Below are 22,815 nucleotides of genomic sequence, written 5' to 3'. Positions count from 1 at the left end.
CCATGACTTGGAAGGCACCATATAAAAAGACTTGGCCACTATAAAAATATCAATGTGCTTCTATGATTTCCAACAAGTATTGCATGCAACAGAAAAAAAAAGGTATTTTCCTAGAATTTCTAAGAAAGGCATTAAAAACATCAGTGAAATGCAAGAGGGTAGGAAGGGTAGAAAGAAAGTACCTGTGTACCTCCGACAGAGAGGAGTCACTCTCATCAGACCTACAGTGGAAGAGTTAGAATTATGAGGAAAAGAATTACAGATGTCAACAGGCAGAGATGCTGACATTGGGTTGAAAGCCAACAACACGAATAACAGAAATACAGCAAACATTTCCTTTTAGCTTTGCAGTGGGTATCAGCAAGGTAAAGCTCAGACAAACAAGGTAGTTTTGGTTCTCAGTTTTGTTTTGTGTTTTCTTACAAAGACTTGAGGGGGCTGAAAGCATGGGTAAGTTTCTATTATTGACCCACAGAATATATTTTTACCTTGATAGGTTAAGCTCTGGAAGGGAATAATCCTAGCTACAAGCTATATCACTTCAAGTTTTGTTCCATTTACTTTGATGAATGCTTAATGTTTTTATATTCTCATGTCAATAACTATTAATGAATTTAATTCATCTTAACAATTAGGTTTTTGTGTGCCAGTATAAAGGCTTGAACTCAAGGCCTGAGTGCAGCCCTTAGCTTTTTCACTCAAAGCTGGCACCCTACCACTTGAGTCACAGTTCTACTTTTGGCTTTTTTGGGTGGTAACTGGTGATAAGAGTCTCATAGACTTTCCTGCTTGGGCTGTTTTTTTTTTTTATTGTGAAAATACTGTACAGAGGGTTACAATTACATGGGCAAGATAATGAGTACATTTCTTATCAAGCATTGTAGCCTCCTCCTTTGTTTCCCCTTCCCATCCTTGGGCTGGTTTTGAACCTTGATCCTCAGATCTCAACATCCTGAGCAGCTAGGATTACAGGCATCAGCCACCAGCACCTGGACATCTTGACAATTATTACCTTAAATTTAGACTTTGATGTGGAAGATCCACAATGCATTGTATATTTACATATAACATAAACCATTCAAACTTGTAATAACCCTTGAGTTTATTGTTGTTTTCTTTTGTGCCAGTACTAGGGCTTGAACTCAGGGTCCCTGACTCTTGATTAGCTATTTTGCTCAAGGCTGGGGCTCTACCACTTGAGCCATAGCTCCATTTCTGGGTTTGAGGGGGTTTTGCAGGTTAGTTGGAAATGAGTCTCTTGGGTTTGTCTGTCCAGGCTGGCTTTGAACAGAAATCTTCAGCTCTCATCCTCCTCAGTAGCTAGGATTATAGGCATGAGCCACTGGCTCCCGGCTTAACCCACGGTTTTAACTTAGCTCAAAAACACTGAGTTCTTTGGCATAAAGAGGCCCCTTTGTAATTGGGAGACTTTTGTAGGGCATCAAAGTTAAGCAAAGCCACTCCTGATTGCCTTATCTGAAAACTCAAAAACTGTGAGTAAGGGAATTGTAAACATTCATTCAGACTGTGTAACAGGCATGGGGCAAATGTCATAAAGTATGGAGGTTTAATACCTCACTAATGAAATACACCAGTCTCAAAAAAGAACCTCAAAGAAAGTGATGTAAAAAGGTAGAGGGCCTTTCAATAGAATAAAGTCAATTGTTCAAAGTTTTAGCTTAACAGAGGGACATCAGAGTCAAATTATTGGAAGATCATAAAGAATTTCATAACATGTAAACTATAATCCAATTGTCAATATTACCTGACAGAAATTTTTTAAAACACTGTGAATGTAACATAGACAAAATGTAGCAGATTTTAATATATAGACAATAAAAATAGAATTCCCAAAGATATTCTGAATGTCTGACTTTTCTAATTATTGAGAAAAATGACTTCATAATATTAATGATTTTGTTATTTAGTAGCAGCACATAATAACATTTAATTCTCTAGATAAATTTAAAGAATGTGCTGCTAATGATCAAACTGTATTAAAATCTAATAAAGCAGATAATTGATCCACAATTCAAACAGATTAGAAGTTAACTTGAAAATTGTAAGTGATTTTAAATTTATAGAGCCACTTGGCACAAGTTAAACATGCCAGGGAGAGCTTAAATGGCATCTTATACATCTCAGAGACTGTTAATATGTGTAGGGGAAATAAGAGCAAAAGACAGGATAACAAAGCATATAGGAAACAGTTACATATTAAACACATAAATTCACAATGTCATTATTCAAAATCCAAGCAGAGTTAGTATTTAATGGCAATATAGTTAGTATTGCATTCTTGCAAGAGAGATTCTGGTTCTATGTGAACATACCTTTTCTCTTTTAATTTAATGAAAGCTACACTTTTTCCCACCTCCTTCTAATTCCTCCTCCCCTGTAACTCTTTTCCACTTTGACCCTCTCTATCCACTAAAGTGCTGTTCTAGTCAAAGATCACAATGACTAAAACGTGGTAGTGGATTTATCTAGCACAACCAAATTGACAGACATAGGTTATATGTCAAACAGTGGTCTTTGTCAGTTTTTAAGCCTACTAAGGCAAGAAGGGTGTGGGGAAAGAGCCTCCTTTTAAGATTGGTGGTCTTGGAGAAGCTGAAGAATCCCAAGAAATTAAAAAACTTTAAGTTGGATCAAAGGTTTCCCAGTTCAAATTTACTGGCAAAAAGAAAGAAAAGATAGTGCAAATCTACAACAGGGAATAACGTTCAGCAGGAGAATGGTTTTCTCGAATGTGGGCTCTTATGCCTCCTTTCCATTTGAAAACTATATAAAATATGGCAAGAGTTCACAAGTCAGACTCCATCTCTTACACAGAGATGACTTAATGTTTCCACGGACTCCAATGAGGGGTTCAGAATGCTGTTTGCATAGTGTGAGGGGCTCCTTCCACAATGACTTACTTATCCTGCTGAACTGTTGTGTTTCCCTGTGAAACAGTTAGACGATTAAAGACATTCAGGTCATTACGGGGCCGGCTTGGTGGGGAAGAAGGAGGTGAGAGGCTAGCCTCTGAAGTTCCAGAATCTGAGCTACAAGAAAAAGAGAACATTAAGACGAGCAGCTTTAAATGGTTATGCTTTGTTATGTACATTATAAGAAACATGCATTAAAATATATATGTATATAAGCTTTTTGTTAGATAATTCCTTCTTTTCTTCCTCTTTTTCTTTTTTCAAAGATAAATAAAATGCTCTTGGAGCAATATGTTTTGCACTGGTTTTTGCTACCCTGGCCACAAGATGGCACTATAGCAAAGCTAGCTATAGTGCCATCTTGTCACTAAAGAAAGATACATTTAAAATCACATAGTTGTAGAATTATGACCAAATTGCTCACTTTACAGGTAAGGAAACAGACCCAGAGAGCTTAAAAGCCACTTTCCTATTAAGTTGAATTATTTATGTATTTTTAATGTATTTATTTGTTCCATTCCTCATTTTCCAATGATTCTTGAGATCAAATTTCATAGAAACAAGCAAATTTCATCTTTAAAAATAGAAGAGAAAGGATGATTCGAAGGATAATTCCTATGACGTTCAAGTCAGCTATAGCAGTGGTCAAAGAAGAGATTATAGTCAGGCACCAGTGGCTCATGCCTATAATCTTGGTTACTCAGGAAGCTAAGGATTCAGGTTCAAAACCATCAAAGACAGATAAATCCCAGACACTCTTAACTCCAATTAACTAGCAAAACGTTAGAAGTGGAGCTGTTGCTCAAGTGGTAAAGCATTAGTTTTAAGCAAAAAAGCTAAAGAGCCCTGCCAGTACTGGGTGTGCATGTGCATGCGTGCGTGCGTGCCTCTGTGTGTGTGTGTGTGTGCTTGCACACGTGTACATGTGCAGTTTTTTTGCATGAAAGAAAGGATGGATAAGACTAATCACTTAGGTAAGGAAAATACATGCACATTTTTTCTGGTTAAAAATAATGAAGGAAATGCACTTTATTAATGTTTAAATTAGGTTGGCATGGATGTCATCCCTCAAGAATGCATCTGAGACCTATCTGTCACTAGCAGCAGTTTAATAATCTGAGGGAACGTGTGAAGGTGCATGCTGTAGTGTTGTAATTTATTAAATGCTCAGGGACATGGATCACCAGATTATACTTTGCACTGCTAAGTAAACTGACCCTCCCTGTACATCCAAAAGAAACAATTGAGGAGAATACTAACAACTCAAACAGTTAAAAAAAAATGGCAAAAACGAACACGCCTGAGGATTAACAGTATGAGTAGGGCTTTTTTTGTTGTTAGTAGTCTGAAGAGGTAAAGTCAATGTCAGAGATATCAGATGACATAATTAATTCAAATTCTTCCAGAAGACAACTTGCAACATAGATTAAATAAACCTCAGCCCATGTGCATATTAACTCTTTCAGTGATAGATAAAGCCAGGTACTGGTGGCTGGTACCTATAATCCTAGCTACTCCGAATGTAGAGAGCTGAAGATCACAGTTCGAAGCCAGCCCAGATAGAAAAACTTGTGAGATTCTTATTTCCAATGAACTAGCACAATGCCAGAAATGGAGATGTGGCTCAAGTGGTATAGTACCAGCTTTGAGTGAAAAAGCCAAGAGAGAGCATGAGATACTGAGTCCAAGCACCAAACAACAAGAAAAAGAGAAGCAACTAAAAAAGGGACAGTGTACATGAATGGTGACAAGTGCTCAAATATATTAACAGGTATATGTGTAACAAGAAAGTTACAATGAGCTGGGTGCTGATGGTTCACACCTGTAATCCTAGCTACTCAAGAGGCTGAGATCTGAGGATCGTGCTTCAAGGCCAGCCCTGGCAAGAAAGTCTCTATGAGACTCTCAGCTCCAATTAACCACCAGAAAACTGTGGCTCAAAGTGGTAGAGTGCAAGCCCTGAGCAAAAGAGCTCAGGGACAGTGTCCAGACCCTTAGTTCAAGCCCCACGACTGGCAAAAAATAAAAATAAAAAAAGTACATAACCACTTAGCCAAGCCAACAGCTGACTTGATTGTCCTAACTACTTAAATACTCATAACCACACAGCCAGTCTCAGTAAAGCAAATAAATCCACTCTTTTCCTTTAGCAAGGTGCAGAGGACACTGTGATGTACCACCTAATAGATAAAGAACATCAGTAACTAACTTACTGCTTTTGCTCCTTGGCCTTTGGCTTTTCTGTTTTCTCATATACCTTTCTCCTTGTTACTGGTGAAGGCTCTGGTAATTTTTTTTCTGATATAGATGACTGTCTGGAACTAAAATAGGAAGAGGTGACTTAAATTATCTTTTATTATTTTAAATATAAAATACCATTTGGGGAGATATTGGATCTAAGCTTTTTAGTATTGTAATAACTGCAACATACAAACAGTGTTACTTGGGAACAACAACAAAATAAAGGTAAGATAGGACAATATTATAGGAATTAATTGTTAGTTATGGAAGTTCTGTAACTATATTTTTAAATAAGAAGACTTATTAAATATATACAAACATATACTTATTATATGTAAATATATATACTTAATATATACCTACTATATGTGTATACAAAATATGTAAAAACTTTTAACAGAAACAGAAAACACACCAATGTCAAATAACCACAATAAGTGTTAAAGTAAAAATGTTAAAGTTTCACTGGAAATTGCCTTATCTAAAATAAAATTACCCTTATGATAATTATTGCAAGAACAAAAACACTAGAATATCAGAATGTGAGAAACAATTGGATTTAAAAAAAATAAATGTTTAGGTTCACTTTTAAAATGGAAGAAAAAAAAAAAAGAAAGCATTACCTGAATCTGGATTCCTGGTCACAGATTTATCCTTGACGTTCCAAAGTGTCTACTCATCTGACAAACTGAATACTGAATACATGCGAGTTTCTAAAAGTCTGTTCCCAATCTACATTACTACCTTTGCTAAAAATATTTCTTCTACTCTCATCACAAAAGCATTGAAGCCATATGGGTTAGCAATATCCAAAACTAATTATATAAGCCACCTCAAGCACATGCCAGAAAATTCTATGTCATCATTAATACTAATTTTGAAATAAAAGGTAGCAGGTGGGACTCTGAATAGAAGACAACAGAAATACCTTCATAAAATGAAGAATATTTGGGAAAACAAATATTCAAGAGTGGAAAGTCTATTACTTTGTATTATTTGCAGAGTCCTACAGTGTATGATCTTGGGAAGCTAACATTCCTCAATGCAGAGATGATCAGCCACTTGATAGATAGTATGTGAGGGTTAGTTTGAAAAGTATTACTAAAAATTCATTACAAATGAATAAATAGTCTTATTTTGACATTAACTACCAAAACTTAAAACACACCACACACACACACACACACACACACACACACACACACACACACACACACACATACACAGAGTAGACATTCATATTAATCAGTGTAGGAAAAATCTTTGTTCTCAAAATAAAATGAAAAAAAGTTCTAAGCAAGATTTTTTTGAATAGAATTTTTGTTCAAAATATCAGGTAGGAGGGCAAATATTACCTTCTTCGAATCTTTAATAATGCCAAGAAAAAATACTTTGTGGACACATTTCTCTCATACATACAATGTGCTTTATGGTAAACATTTAAGAAAGCAGCCAGGCACTGGTAGTTCATACTTGTAATCCTAGCTACTTAGGAGGCTGGGATCTGAGGATCTTATTTCAAAGACACTTCAAGTAGAAAAATTCATGTCCAGTTAACTAGGATAAAAAACAAACTAGTGATATGGCTCAAGGGGTAAAGCAACAGCCTAGAGTGATAAAGCCAAACTAGAGTGTGAGACTTTAATTTAAAGGCCCAGTACCAACAGCACAAGAAAAATAAATTGAAAATTAGGAAAGCTTAAAATGTACTGTTTATAAGTAGCATTTTTTTCTTGAAGGATCAACACACTTACATTCCTAATCAGGCTCTTGCAACTAGAACATAGGTAATTTGAAGCAAATTTGAATCTTTTGAGCTTCTATTTATATATCATGGTTTAACTTTAACTTAGGTATTTCTAAATAGGTTTTGTCTGCAATTCATAAACCCAGTTCTTGTGAAAATTATAATCCTATAGAATGATCCTAAAAAAAAATCTCAAGGACTTGGATTGTGGCTTAATGGTGGAGTGTTTGCTTAGCATGTATGAGGTTCTGGGTTCAATTCTTTGGTATCACATAACCAGCAACAACAACAAAAAAATCTCAAATTACTTTAACTGTTCAAACTAATATGGAAGAAAACACCTAACAGAAATTAACTTTGAAAAATAGAGACACTGCTTACATAATCTTTTTAAAAAAAGAAATAAGAAATTGGCAACATGCATATTAAAAAAATTTTTAAGCAAAGAGAAAGGAAGTTAGTGTAGCTAGGCCCAACTTACATGCTGCCTATCTTAGAAGGCAAGCCAGATGGGAGAGGAAGCTCTTTTTCCCTAGCAGAAGTACCACTTGTCTCTGTATGCATTCCAATCTCTTGCCCTTCTGCGACAGGAGTCAGAGGGCCAGGCAAGGAGGCATCTCCTGTACTAGTGTCTGAAGCTAGTTCACTGCTATCTGCATACAGCAATTCCATCTGAGTGGTCGTTCTCCTCCGGGCCTAGTTAGAGAATGAAAGGAAAAGCAATCAGGAGCAAACTTATGCATAAAACTCAATTAGGGAAGAGAGATGTATATTAGTTTGAAGTAGGTTAAAAAATACATATACATACATACATATACATATACATATATATACACATATATATATATGTATATATATATATATATATATATATATATTTAGTGTCTTTTCCTAGCAGGTGTGTCAAACAGAGTGTATGAGATGGTGATGAGCCAGCATGGAACACAGCCCTTACTCAGAACTCCTGCAAGCACCAGTAACAGCTAACATTTATATTGTACTCATGTGCCAGGTACTGTTCTAAACACTTAATTACATTAGTGTGTGGGTAGGTCATATCATCTCAATTCACTAATATGCAGAAAATGAACATACAGAAAAGCTAAATGACTTGCCCAAGATCACACATCTGATATCAGTATCACTGTATTAAAAGGAAGAGAAGAGAGAAGAAAGAGGAGGGGAAGAAGGGGGGGAGAAAGGGAAGGAAAGGGAGAAGGAAAGGGAGAAGGGAGGAAGGAAGGAAGGAAGGAAGGAAGGAAGGAAGGAAGGAAGGAAGGAAGGAAGGAAAGGAAGGGAAGGGAAGGAAGGAAGGGAAGGAAGGGAAGGAAGGGAAGGAGGGAGGGAAGACATGTTTCAGTTTCCTGGTGTTCATTTGTTCAAAGAAGTTATACCATTTAATTATATCTTATTCAAAAAAAAAACAGTGCAGGGCTGGGAAGGTGGCTCAGTGGTAGAGCGCTTGCCTTGCATGCATGAGGCCCTGGGTTCAATTCCTCACACCACATAAGCAAAAAGAAAAAAGCTGGAAATGGTGCTATGGCTCAAGTGGAAGAGTGCTAGCCTTGAGCTGAAGAGCGACAGCGCCCAGGCCGAGTTCAGGCCCCATGACCGGACCCAAAAAAAAAAAAAGTGCAAAAGCATAGTAAAGTTTAGTTCCTAAAAGAGAAAATTTCAAAATTAATTTCTTTCCAATTATCACAAGGGGAATATTTAAAAAACTGAATTTCTTATAAAGGAGAGTTTGAGCACAAGCATGACCCTTGCTACTTTTTTTTTGGGGGGGGGGCGGGGGCAGCCATGAGGCTTGGCACAGTCCCTGCACTCTTCAGCTCAAGGCAAGTGCTCTACTGCTTGAGCCACAGTGCCACTTCTGGTTTTCTAGTGGTTTATTGGAGATAAGAGTCTCACAGACTTTCCTGTCCAGGCTGGCTTTGAACCTGAGATTTCAGCCTCCTGAGGAGCTAGGATTACAGGCATAGCCACTGGCGCCCAGCCCTTGCTACTCTCTTAAAAAGGTAAATCTGAGACCTCTCTGTTATTCTGATTGTAGACAACACTATAAACAAATGTTTACTGGTCATTTTAATTCTCCTTACCTTGTTCTTAGGTTTCACCTCACCACAAAGCTTCATAAGGTCTGAGGATAGTGTGCTGTATGTAAACAAGGAATTAACCATGAGATCATGCAAACTTATTATAGAAAACTACATTTTTTAACTATTGAAAAATGTCTATGGAAAACATAAAAAGATATTTCACATCAAAATGAGCTAGATGGCAGGTGCTCATGCCTATAATCCTAGCTATTTAGGAAGCTGAGATCTAAGGATCAAGGATGAAAGCCAGCGTGGAGAGAAAAGTTCATAACTCTTAACTCTAACAGCAAAAAGCCAGAAGTGGAGATGTGGCTCAAGTGGTTGAATACCATCCTTGAGTGAAAAAAGCCAAGGGAGAGCATAAGCATGTATGTGTGTGTACATACATGCACATGCACATGTGCACACACACATACACACACTCACATAAATGAAATTGACTTTTCTACTTTAAATATTCCTGTATTTTTTATTTTATTTTTTGTCTGAGACCAGGACTCAAACTCAGTACCTGACAGTTTCACTCATTGGCTGGCACTCTACTAACTAAGTCATGTCTCCAACTCCTTTTCTTTTTTTTGTATTTTTATTTTAAAATTGTGATAGTTAATTGTGATAGTTGGTTTGCTCTCCATATTATTGATTCTATTGCTATTAACTTAGCCATAAAATTCAAAATTATCTCTATTTTATCATAACTTTTTTTTGTTGCCAGTCCTGGGGCTTGAACTCAGAGCCTGGGCATTGTCCCTGAGCTTCTTTTGCTCAAGGCACTGTACCACTTGAGCCACAACACCACTTCTGGCTTTTCCTGCTTATGTGGTACTGAGGAATCGAACCTAGGGCTTCATGCATGCTAGGCAAGCACTCTACCACTAAACCACATTCCCAGCCCTTATCATAACTTTTGATACAAGATGACAAGTATAGAAACAAATCAAATCTATTGAGTCTCTAAAGGTTCTTTTACCTTCCCTCGGATCCTGGGCTGTTTAAAGGTGCATCTTCATCAGTACTGTCATCTACATTTTCTAAAAGGAAATGTCACAAACGTTAAGTGTTATCCACATGTCATTGCTGGAATGGTGACCATAATCCCTATGCTAAATCTCTCAGATATGGTCACTTGGGCTTTACTTGCTGAATCAAAATAGATACTTACAAAATACTTCTGTGAAATCCCATTGACTACATGTCTGAAGATGGGGCAAAGTTTGTTCAAATAGGAAAAACATAAATCTGAATGATGACACATGGAAGAATAATATTGAAAGACTGGGAATTAGATCATCATTTCAGTATATGTAATTATATATATATATATACATACACATAGATATATACACTTTTTTATGTGTGTGTACCAGTACTTGGACTTGAACTCAGGGCTTCTCACTCTCTCTTGACTTTTTCACTCAAATCCGGCACTCTGCCACTTGAACCACAGGTTTACTTCTGGGTTTTTAGAAGTGAGTAGGAGATAAGAGTCTCAAAACTTTTCTGCCTGGGCTGGCTTTGAACCATGATTCTCAGATCTTAGACTCCTGAATATTTAGAATTACAGGTGTGATCCAACAGCGCCCGACTCTCAAAAGACCCTAATTTTAAAGATAGCATGTATGTTTATATGTGTGTGTGACCTTTTATCAGAGTTCTGTATTTATCATATATTATTCAAGCACCCAAATACACAGATTAAAATTCCAAGGCTAAAGTAAATACTGCCTGGGCACCTTCCATGTACTGAAATACATCAATATAATCATATTTGGTATACTTTAACAGCTATCCCAACCTAGTTATATATTTTTCTGTTTTTTTCTAACATTTGTTTCTAAGTAGCAAGAATGTATATGTTACGTAGAAGTTACTCATGGGCATGCAACTCATTCACATGTACACAGAAGACATAGAAAATAGGTTTACATGCAACAGTCTGAAAACTAATACAAATAAACCAATGCTACTTTAGAACCATGGTAGCACACTAGAAACAGGGGGTAGGACAAAATTAAACAAAGAAACCTAGTAGGAAGCCAGTATACCAAACAGCCACAACAAGTAAACAATAAAACACATGTTTTATTATAAAATTATTCCAAAAAAGTGAAGACAGTAGTATATGCAACATATACCTATGAATGCATGTCTCTATCTATCTAATCTATCATGTATCTGTCACCTATTAAATGTGTGTATATATAGAGATGTTAATTCACTCCTTTTTAATTTTACATCATGTAAGTATCTAAAAGGGACATAGATAACTAATTTCTATCTTTCCACGGACGTATGCTTCCTTTCTCACTGGTTGGCATATACCCTGGCAGAAATTCAGTAATATTTCATAGTATTATCTAACATGGAGTCACATCTAGGACACACTTCAATTTCTGAAATGAAGACAATGGTGTTTTCCTAGGCAATCTGTACCCCAAAGCACATCATTCAAAGGAAGCATAAGGATCTGCTCTAAAGATTGGCAAGGCAATGAAACTATCTAGAAAATAGAACTACATAAAACAACAAGCTTCGTTCTGCTTTCCCAGGTATATAGGTAGGCTAAGATATGTTAGTGTCTTTCTTGCAGAGAGTGATGAAACCAAAGACAACTTTCAATGTTATGGGTATACTTAGTTTAAAAAACAACAACAAACCACTTTGTGCATGGACGTGTATGACTTTTTAGAGATAATTGGGTCCTGATATAAGCCAACTTGGCCAGGGCAAAGCAGACCCCACCCAGGCAGTCACCAACTCAGACATGTCTTCAGAACCAAAACTGATCTAAAGCACTCTGGTTATATGAGTAGAAGAATATAATATAACCTCATCTTGGTACTCATTAACACTAGCCAAGTTCAACAACTTTTCTAATCAGAGCATTAAGTTCAAGACATATAAAACTCCCCCAAGTCCTGAGGTTCATCCATGTCTAAAGGTTCACAACCTAACATCACTGGAAGTTAACCAAGTGGTTCAAGCTTTTTCTTTAAAAAAAATTTTTTTAGTATAAAAGATATCCACTTAGGAAGTGGTGCTGTGGCTCAAGCAGTAGAGTGCTTGCCTTGAGCTGAAGAGCTGAGAGACAGTGCCCAGGCCCGGAGTTCAAGCCCCACGACTGACCAAAAAAAAAAATTTTTTTTAAATCCCACTTAGGTACTGATGGCTCACACCTGTAATCCTAGCTACTCAAGAAGCTGAGATCTGGGATCATAGTTCAAAGCCAGCAAGCAGGAAAGTCCATGCGACTCTTATCTCCAATTAACCAGCAATAAGTCAGAAGGGAGATATAGCTTGAGTGGTAGAGCATTGACTTTGAGGGAAGAGTGTTCAGGCTCTGAGTTCAAGCCTCAATACTAGCACAAAAATGAATGAATGAATGAATGAAATAATAAAAATACTCTCCCTCCCATATCTATATCTACAGATATAGATATATGTGTGTATGTGTGTACATGTAGGGGCTGGGAATGTGGCTTAGTGGTAGAGTACTTGCCTAGTGTGCATGAGGCCCTGGGTTTGATTCCTCAGAACCACATAAACAGAAACAAAGAGACCAAATACAATTCTCACAAATAGAAATTATATGATTACCTTAGTAAAAAAATCCAAAATGAAAATTGAAAATAAACTATTAAAATGTGTATGTATGTGTGTGTGTGTGTGTGTGTGTGTGTGTGTGTGTGTGTAGTATACAGTAGTATGTAATGAGTGCATAGAAAGGACATCTTTAGAAATATTTGGTTGCAAGCCAAGCATCAGTGGCTCAGGCTAGCTACTCTGGAGGCTGAGATCTAAGGACCATAGTTCAAAACTAGCTCAGACAGAAAATTTCATGAGACTCTTATCTCCAATTAAATACCAAAAAACCCAGAAGTGAAACTGTGGCTCAAATGATAGAGCACTAGTGCCCCACCAGGGTTGGTTGGTTTGTTTATTTTGGTGGGGGGGAGGGCTTGAACAATTCCTGGGAGCTGTCCCTGAGCCCTTTCACTAAAGGCGAGTGCTCTACCACCTGGAGCCACAGTGTCACTCCAGTTTTCCGGTGGTTTATTGGAGATAAGAGTCTCAGGCCTTTCCTGCCCGGGCTGGCTTTGAACTGCGATCCTCAGATCTCAGCCTCCTGAGTAACTAGGTTTACATAGGTATGCGCCACTAGCACCTGGCTGTTAGTTCGGGTTTTTTTGTTTTGCTTTGTTTTAATGTACCTTTGTCTGTCTAGCTTCTATGAATTTAACTTCTATTTACTTTAGGCTTTTACTACAGCTCCTCTGATCTATATTATGTCTCTAGTTTCTGGGAAACTTTCCGCTGAGAGTCAACTCCATGTGCTTCTGACCTTTTTTCAAACTGGACATTGGGAATTGTTTGAAAGTTGTAAAAAAAAACTTTCAAATTGACACTTTGATATGTACTTGCATTAAAGGACATAACAGAATTTTTCTCTCTAAATTAAAAGAAATCTCTAGCGCCGGTGGCTCATGCCTGTAATCCTTGCTGAGATCTGAGGATCACATTTGAAGCCAGTCTAGGCAGAAAAGATCCTGAGATTCTTATCTCCAATTAACCAGCTGGGAGTAGAGGTGTGGCTCAAGTGGCAGAGCATCAGCCTTGATCAAGAAAGTGAAGCAAGAACGTGAAATCCTGAGTTCAAGCCCCAGTATCAAAAAAGGAGAAGTCATATATTAATATGTGTTAAGAAAGAGGTAAGAAGAAAAAAAGAACAAGGAGGAAGAAGGAAAGGGAAGAGAGTTGGGGGAAGAGAGGTGAGAAACATGGTGAGGAGAAGAATAAGAAGGAGGCAGAGGTAAAAGAGGAACAATGGAGGAGGGGATGGAATTTACTTGGTAAGAGATGAAATGTCAAACACACTGGTTACAAGCCAGGCACTTAAGTAGCCTCACATGAGACCTATTTACCAGTCCTAATCAATCCTAATCAGTCATAGACCTGTCCTCATATAGCTTGAGTAGCTTAAAACAGAACCTTTCCATATGGACTATACTGTATACCTAACTGAAAAATATTACTCTTGTGATTATGTCCATTTGTTTAGCCAAGAGCAAAAGTTCTTAGTTTTGTTCACTTTCTACTGGTCAATATATATATGCCTAAGTTTACAAAAATAAAGAACAGATGAGAACCAAGTGAATATATACCAAATATACATACAAAGGAAGTTCTTTGGGTGGTTAAAACAATAGATGAGAGTTAATAGATACATTTAAAAAGTAAAAAGGAATGTATATTCCACATTTTCCTATAAGAATGAGAAAGTAATGAGAAGATTTATGAACCTGGAGCTCATCACTGGAGCTCAAATAACAAAAGAAGTAACTAAAGGAAAGCATACTTCTTTAAACCTCTATGAATTTTACAATCAGGAATGTTTAAATAAAGACAAAAAAAGACTTAGTATGTTTGTGATCATAGCCACATTTTAAAAAAAGATCATGCAAAAACCAACTGGCTGCCAATTTTTTAAAATCTTTAAAATAAGATGTACCACAATTAGTGTACATGAACAATTAGTAACTCATGCAGCTGTAGAGTACACAAAAAGCTAAACATACTTACCTACGGGTACGCTATCTAGATCTGTATAAATCACAGCAAAAAAGGAAACAAAAAGCAATACTCCAATCAAAACAGATCCAATGTTAAGAACTCACATAAAACAAGATTATGTACCATTTATAAGGTAGGTAGAATAGATGCCATAGCAAACACTTATAAATTAATTTTTAGGGAAGTTAGTGATACAGAATAAAGTCATGAAACCCAGTTAATCTTCTAAGTAATATAAACAACCAATTCAGAAATTTTGTTGGTCTTTTTTTTCCCCAAAAAATGAACTGCTTAATGAGACTAGGTAATAAGCATTTTCAAGTTGGAAATCACTTCTTGGAATAACAATACTCCCCCCAAAAAATTTATATAGACATGCAAATTAAAGAAAGAATAATTGTTAAAAAGCATAAGTATAGCATCTATTCAGATAAGCCATAGAGGAAGGATATAATATAGCATATTTGAAGAGTAAAGCTACCGTGCAACTCAGTAAATTAAAATTTAGCCCAAATTACCTTGTAAAGCATGGCCAAGTAAAGCATCTAACTCAGGATTTAATTCTGCTTTTTCTTTTAGCATGTGGAATAAGAGCTGGTTTTGGGTGGCACTGGTTATTTCAGTTTGTTTGAGTCGACCTTCAAGTACTTTAATTTGAGCCTCTTTCTGAGCAGCCTGAAGACCCTATGAAAAAACCACCAGGACAAATTAAGTCACACAAAACATAAATCTCCCAGGTGCAGATCTATGCCAAACAGCAAATGCATAGATATATGACTTTGACATCAAATAGATTTTGATTGGTGCCATTTTCTCTACCTACTAGCTTAGTGATCTTGGAGAAGTTCATCTGTCCAAGATACTATCCTTCTAATCTTCAGTTTCCTTGTATATAAAATGATATGAATAAACTGGACGCTGGTGTCTCATGCCTATAATCTAGCTACTCAGGAGGTTGATCTGAGGATCAGGTTCAAAGCTAAGATAAGAGAGATAAGAGTCTCATAGACTCAATTAACCACCAGAAAACCGAAAGTGGCTCTGTGGCTCAAGTGGTAGAGAGCTAAAGAGTTCATGGACAGCGCCCAGGCCCAGAGTTCAAGCCCCACAACTGACCAAAAAAAAAAAAAAAGATATGAATAAATTTCTACTTTCTGGCACATTGTGAATATTAAATGAGAAAACATAACATAAAGAGTTTAACACAGTCCCAGTGTGAGAAACAACAAAGTCAGTGGTCTTTATTGCCTTCAATATTTGGGTAGAAGTTCCTTACTGGTGACAGATTTTGCATTTACATTCCATAGATCAAAGCTAGAGATGTGGTTGAATAGCAGAGTACCTGCCCAGCAAGCACAAGACCCCAGTACTGCCAAAAGATGAGGTTGGTATAATTGTTATTTTTCCTGATTCTTTTTTAGACTATAAAAGATCAGTATCGTCGGTTACAATACCAAACTTCACTCTGAGGATATTTTCCCTAGTTAAAGCAAAACATGAGCCAGGCACCGGTGGCTCATGACTTATTCCTAGCTACTGAGGAGGCTGAGATTTGAAGATCATGGTTTGAAGCCAGTCCAAGCAGGAAAGTCCTTAAGATGTGAGTATGGGGTTTGGGGTTAGGAGTGGGTATATATCACAGTCATGTGGCTTGACCTCAGAACCTAAGTGCTGTCCCTGAGCTTTTTTTTTTTTTTTTTGCTGGTCCTGGGACTTGAACTCAGGGTCTGGGTGCTGTCCCTGAGCCTCTTTGTGCTCAATGCTTTAGTACTTCACCACAGTGCCACTTCTGGCTTTTTCTAAGTAGCTTATTGATGATAAGAGTCTCACAGGCTTTTCTACCTGGACTGGCTTCAAACTCAATCCTTAGATCTCAGCCTCCTGAGTAGCTAGGATTACAGATGTGAGGCACCGGTGCCCAGATCTGTCCCTGAGCTTTTCTGCTCAAAGTTAGCACTCTACCACTTGAGCTACAGCTCCGACTTTTTTTTTTTTAATTAATTAGAGATATAAACTTTCCTTCCCTGGCTGGCTTAGGATTACGATCCTCAGATCTTAGCCTCCTGAGTAGCTAGGATTACAGGGATGAAACACAAACTATACCGATAGTCATTGAGACTCTTATTTCCAATTAACAAAAAAAGAGCTGAAAGTGGAGGTATGGCAAAAGTGGTAGAAGGCCAGCCTTGAGCAGCAAAAGCTAAAGGATCAGAGCCAAGGTTGAATTCAAGCCCCACTACTGGCATACCCCTGCTCCCCAAAAAGGCACAACAGAAATTTTCTTCTTTTGATACAATAAGCATAACATTTATCAGTGACCTCTTAACTCTAAAGAAAGATTTAAAATTTTTCTTTCAATCAATTACCTTATTCCTATTACCAAGAGAAGTGTGACTGAAGAGAAGAAACAAGACAGAACTACAGTGAATTGGTCAAAACTTAGGTTTCTCAGGAGCAAGATGGGTAAATCTTACCTTGTTGATGCCCATTGACAGGAAGTGATCCAGCAGGTATCTGGCTTCCGTAAGTGTGCAAGCATTAATGACTGCGGTCACATCTAATGTCTCACCTTCCTCCTACATCAAACCAGAGCATAATGGTCATGAATTTAGACTGGATATATTTAAACAGGAAGCAAAGGTCTATTGTATTTGATAGCTTTGGATTGGTCAAGAGGCTGCACAGAAAAGTATAATGCATGATCTCTGTACCAAGAAACATCTGGTCTAGCTGAAAAGACATATTTGAAGCTATTAAGAATTCAAAGCAGAACAAGGCACTGGTGGCTCATGCCTGTAATCCTAGTTATTCAGGTGAGAGTGACATGTAAGGATCACAGTTCAAAGCCAACTTGGACAGAAAAGTCCATGAGACTATTTCCAATTAACCACCAAAAAGTCAGAAGTAGAGCTGTAGCTCAAGTGGTAGAGAACCAGCCTTGAGCAGAAAAGCTAAGGGACAATGCATGCCCAGACCCCTGAGGTCAAGCCCCAATACTGGCAAACAGAAAAAGATAAATGATAGCCATTAAACATCTTTTACATTACAAACCTTTGCTTCTTCCATTTGCATGATGTTGGCTTGACAGTCAGAAATGCTGTCATTGATGTAATCTATGTTAGCAGTTAGTGACTCCACCTCCTCGTTGATGTTAACCACATTTTTATCTCCTTCTCCATTCTCCTTGATGATCTTCTCTCTTCTTTTAGATAGTTTCTCTCGTCTTTTGGTGAGTTCTTCCCTTTGCTATTTAAAGACAAAAGTTGGATTTGAATAAAATGATATTCATCTACTCATGCCCAAGCACAATCAAAACTAAAACAAGCCAGGTACCAATGGCCCACCTGTAATCCTAGCTACTCAGGAGCCTGAGATCCTGGTGCCCAGAATTCTAACATCTGAGTCTCCTGAGTAGCTAGGGTTATAGGGCAAGAAAGGACCACTTCTGGCTTTTTATGTCTGATTAACCACCAAAAAGCCAGACGTGGGACTGTAGCTCCAGTAGTAGGTGCCAACCTTGAGTGGCAAAGCTGAGTTCAAGCCCCATTACCAGAATGAAGAAAGAAAAGGCCCAAACGACAACATGTTAAACATTAAAATGAGTACAGTTGAGAGTTGGTGAAAGCAAGCACATGAAGCGTCTAGTTCCACACCTTAAGAAGTCTGTTCATATCGGACTCCATGTTGGAAATGGTCATTTTCTGCATGATAATGTCGGTAACCCTGCGTTCCAGCAGCTGCCACTTCATCCGGGCTGTCTTGGAAGTGAACACTCGGCCAGTCAATCCTTTCCTCTGATATTTTTTTCTACAATCATTTTTTTAAATGGACAAATATAATTACTTATATACTTACTGTGTCCCACCCCAAAGCAAGACTGATTTCATTTATGTACCACATTCAATATGAATGCTTTTAAGGATTGCGTATCAAGAGAATAGAAAGAGTCATAAGAACCTGGTTCCATTTGTGGTGGGTGTTGGTAAGGCCTGCACCCTTGCCACGGGAATTTTCATTTTCTGCTGGGCACCTGCCCTTGATGCATCCACATCAACGGCAGCTGTACTCGAACCAACGTCCTGAGCAGGGGCATCAGAGGAGCTCAGCTTCCGAGTAACCTTTCCAGCAACTTTATCAGACATGGGCCTTACTTGCCGACGAAGAGCTGTCACCTGAAATGACAACAGAGATTGATGCACCCTCTCAATCTATAGGAACCCATCATCGATCTCAAAGTTGGGATGTAGTCTCCAAATGATCAACTAGCTCACTGCACCTCTTCAGTTTTGCGACGAAGAACCACTTCCTGGTTTCTCTTTTGGGCTTCCAGAAGTCTAAGTTGATGCTGTAAAATAAAATTGAGCAAACTGAAATCAGAAATTGAAATATACAATATTTCCTGTTCATTTGCTCAATGTATTTCTCCAAATTCTTGGAAACTGTAAGAGTTAAAAGAATTTTGTATCCATTTCTATAGATACAGTTTATCATAACAAACACATACTGATACAGAAACCCCTGTCTTAAAAGTGAAGTTATCTATGTGCCACATATATTTATTTAACAAACATTAGAGTGCTTACTAGGCAGGTCCTTTTCTAAATCCTTTAAATATGTCTCTTTAACAGGCACACGTGCATGTGCGCACGCGCACGTGCACGCATATGTGTGTGTGTGTGTGTGTGTGAGTGAGAGTACTGGGGCTTGAACTCAGGGCTTGGATATTGTCCCTTATTTCTACTTTTCAAGGCTGGTACTTTATGAACTGAGCCTCACCTCTACCTCTGGCTTTTTGGTGACTCAAGACTCAAGTGATAGCCAGCCTTGAGTGGAAAGCTAAAGGACAGTGCCCAGAGCCTGAGTTCAAGCCTCAGTACTGACACAAAAAAGCAAAAGTCTTACTGAAATAGAACTCTCAAAATGTGTCATATAGTGAGGACTGGTTACTATGCAAGAAGAATTTATAGCAATCCCTAGAAACACCCTGAACTTACCTCGGATATCATATTGAAACATTAACCATTTATTACTATCTCATCACCTAAGAAATACACCACAAATAAAGTTTATAGTAATTGGTCTTTTTTTTTTGGGGGGGGGGTCTGGTCGTGGGGTCTGAACTCTGGGCCTGGGCGCTGTCCCTCAGCTCTTCAGCTCAAGGCTAACACTCTACCACTTGAGCCACAGCGCCACTTCCAGCTTTTTTTCTGCTTATGTGGTGCTGAGGAATCAAACCCAGGGCCTCATACATGCGAGGCAAGCACTCTACCACTGAGCCAACTTCCCAGCCCCAGTAATTGGTTTTTTCATAAACTTTTACATTAAATTACTATAATCTGCATACTATAGCAAATATCCTTTCATAAAAATCAGTGCTTACTTACTGCCCTGAACCTGCAATAATTATAATGAGAGATGTTTCTTCTATTGATTACAGTTTTGTTCCATGCATAATATTCTTACATAATGAAGAGTAAAATCTACTCACATCTCTTTTACGCTGATCCTTCTTCAACTGAGCAATTTCTCTGTTTCTTCTAGACTCTGTCAGCCTGGCTTTCTCTTGTTCTTCCTTCATTTGTTTCATGAGACGAACCTAAAATTAGGTATATACATTTATTTACTCCATTATTAAATTCATTAAAGAAACCATGGGATGGAAGCAAATTCTTAGAATTCTAAATACTGATCATGGAAATATGGACTTGCATTACATACTGCAAATAGTAAATTCTTACTTTTTCAGGGTTAATACATTTACATTTCTAACAAATTATTTAGTACTTTATTCTTTGCATACTCAACATTCAGTTGATTTGATTAAAATGGAATTTGGTACTCATTACCAGTAGCTGTGTTGAACAAGTTGCTTTACCTCTTCAGGTTAAGCTTTCAGGGCCAGGGTGTTATCCCTGAGCTTTTTTGCTTAGGCTACCACTTGAGCCTCCACTCTACTTGCAGCTTTTGGAAGTTTACTGGTGATAAGAGTATCAGGTACTTTCCTGCCTGGTCTGGCTTCAAACTGTGATCTTCAGCCTCCTGAGTGGCAGAGATTACAGAAGTGAGCTACCACTTCCCAGCTCAACCACAATATTTTTTTCTGTTGTAGGAATTCAATGACATTACAACCTGATCATGCTTACCTAAAACAGAGTCTGATATACAGTAAGCACTAAATTATTTTCAACTATTGTTGGTGTTATCAGAGATAATACAAGATAATCATTTAATCACTCCTCCATCATTTCCATGACAGCTATTGTGTGTGTGTGTGTGTGTGTGCGCAAGTGTGTGTTGGTACTGCAGCTTAAATTCAAGGCTTCATATTTACTGCTTGGCTTTTTCACTCAAAGTCAGTACTCTACCATTTGAGTCACACCTCCACTTCCGTATTTTGGTGGTTAAAGAGATTTTGGAGATATCCCACAGATTTCTCTGCCCAGGCTGGTTTTGGATCTTGATCCTCAGATCTCAGTCACCTAAGTAGCTAGGATTACAGGTGTGAGCCACAAGTACTTGACTTTGCCAGCTATTTAAATGTTTAGATTTTTACATTAACCCCACAAGAAAAACACCAATACAATCATCACATACTCTTTGGTTAAGAAAAGAAAACTTGCACTTTTCCATGAATGGGAAAGTTAAATAATAAATTTAAGGTAGCTGCTACCTCTTGAGAAATGGGAAAAATGACTAGGAAAACATATATAAAAGGCTCAGTGTCCAACTGTTTTAATTTTTTTTTTTTTTTGCCACCCGGGGGCTTGAACTCAGGCACCATCCCTGAGCTTATTTTGCTCAAGGCATAGCACCACTTCTGGCTTTTTCTGTGTATGTGGTACTGAGGAATTGAACCCAGGGCTTCAGGCATGCTAGGCAATCACTCTACCACTAAGCCACCTTCCTAGCCCGTTTTAATATCTGAAAGTACACCATCAACATAGTGTTGTTTTTTTATTCAAGTTTTTTGCATGTATGATTATTTTTTATCCTTGTTAGCCTTGTAGAAGAGATTTAATACGAGAAATATCCATAAACGTACTTGTGCATATGTGTGTGTGTACATGCATGCATGCATGTGTGTGAGGGCCTGGCCTTGAATTTAGGGCCTGGGTGCTGTCCCTTAGCTTTTTTGCTCAAGCCTGACACTCTACCACTTGAGTCATGCCTCCATTATTGGCTTTTTACTTGTTAATCAGAGTAAGAGTCTCACTGGTTTGTCTGCGTAAACTGGCTTTAAAGCATGACCCTCAGATCTGTCTTCTGAGTAGCTAGGGTTATAGGCATGAGCCACCACTGGCAGGCTAGAAGTGCTTTATGCACATGGTTTTGAGCTTACTCAAGGAAGACTTTGATGAGAATGCCTATTGGATGAGAACTTCTAACAGTCACAGGAAAGTACACCCTTTGTAGTTCTGGGTTGTTACTGAATAGGGAAATAATATGGCATAAAGCATCATCAACATTAAGCCAAATCAATACCTTTGTCTTTTTCATCTCCATCACATCCTGCTGCAATTTCTTCAGCTGTTTTTCATACTGAGACTGATTTTTAAGCAACCTTGCATGTTCTTTTTGAGCTGTTTGAAGTCTCTGCAACTCTTTATTCATGGCTTGCAGTTTCTTTTCATATTCAGACTTGACTTTCTTTGCCTTCTCTTCTGAGTAAGATTCCACAGAACCTAGATGAACCAAAGGATATTTACATTTGATTTTGTGAGACATAGATTTTTTACATCACATTACACAACTTAGAACACTGAAGAAGAAAGCACTTATACTTCAACAATTATTAAAGTTTTTACTTAACAATATACTAAGTATAAAGCAAACTAGTACATTTTGAATATAATAATGAAATAGTCTAGGAAGATAGCAGTATCTAAAATAAATAACAATATTTAACATGTAATATTAACATGTCTTATTTAGCCAAAAAATAGTCAAAATCATATATAATTTTTCAATGAAAAGCAGGAACTAACTTACAAAGAAACAATACCATTTGATGACTGAGTTTGAACTTTAATCTACATTAAAAAATAATTCTTGCTGGGTTCTCTAGCTTAATGCTTACAATTCTAGCTACTCAGGATGCTGAAATCTGAGGATCACAGTTTGAATCCAGCTTCATCCACAAAATTCTGTGAGACACTTTATCTCCAATTAAACAGCAGAGAGGCTGGAAATGAAGGTATGGCTCAAGTGGTAGAGTGTCAACTTT

General features: G+C 37.7%; 1 protein-coding gene across 1 annotated transcript in view; it reads right to left on the bottom strand.

Moving 5' to 3' along the window:
* Positions 1-22,815, bottom strand: part of Kif21a (kinesin family member 21A) — a 144,727-nt gene that overhangs the window by 15,801 nt on the left and 106,111 nt on the right. Inside the window, exons 15-28 of the mRNA XM_013033483.1 lie at positions 22,074-22,273; positions 20,080-20,187; positions 18,868-18,936; positions 18,549-18,763; positions 18,245-18,398; positions 17,643-17,837; positions 17,066-17,167; positions 15,110-15,275; positions 9,991-10,051; positions 9,021-9,075; positions 7,403-7,617; positions 5,147-5,254; positions 2,922-3,050; positions 183-221 (exon numbers count right to left, since the gene is read on the bottom strand). Of these exons, the coding sequence (XP_012888937.1) occupies positions 183-221; positions 2,922-3,050; positions 5,147-5,254; positions 7,403-7,617; positions 9,021-9,075; positions 9,991-10,051; positions 15,110-15,275; positions 17,066-17,167; positions 17,643-17,837; positions 18,245-18,398; positions 18,549-18,763; positions 18,868-18,936; positions 20,080-20,187; positions 22,074-22,273 (1,816 nt within the window). The remainder of the gene's footprint in view (positions 1-182; positions 222-2,921; positions 3,051-5,146; positions 5,255-7,402; positions 7,618-9,020; positions 9,076-9,990; positions 10,052-15,109; positions 15,276-17,065; positions 17,168-17,642; positions 17,838-18,244; positions 18,399-18,548; positions 18,764-18,867; positions 18,937-20,079; positions 20,188-22,073; positions 22,274-22,815) is intronic.

This window comes from Dipodomys ordii, unplaced genomic scaffold (genome assembly GCF_000151885.1).
Source record: "Dipodomys ordii isolate 6190 unplaced genomic scaffold, Dord_2.0 Scaffold170, whole genome shotgun sequence".
Classification (NCBI taxonomy): domain Eukaryota; kingdom Metazoa; phylum Chordata; class Mammalia; order Rodentia; family Heteromyidae; genus Dipodomys; species Dipodomys ordii.
The sequence above is the reverse complement of the archived record's forward strand: the minus strand, read 5'-3'. Positions and strand labels throughout refer to the sequence as shown.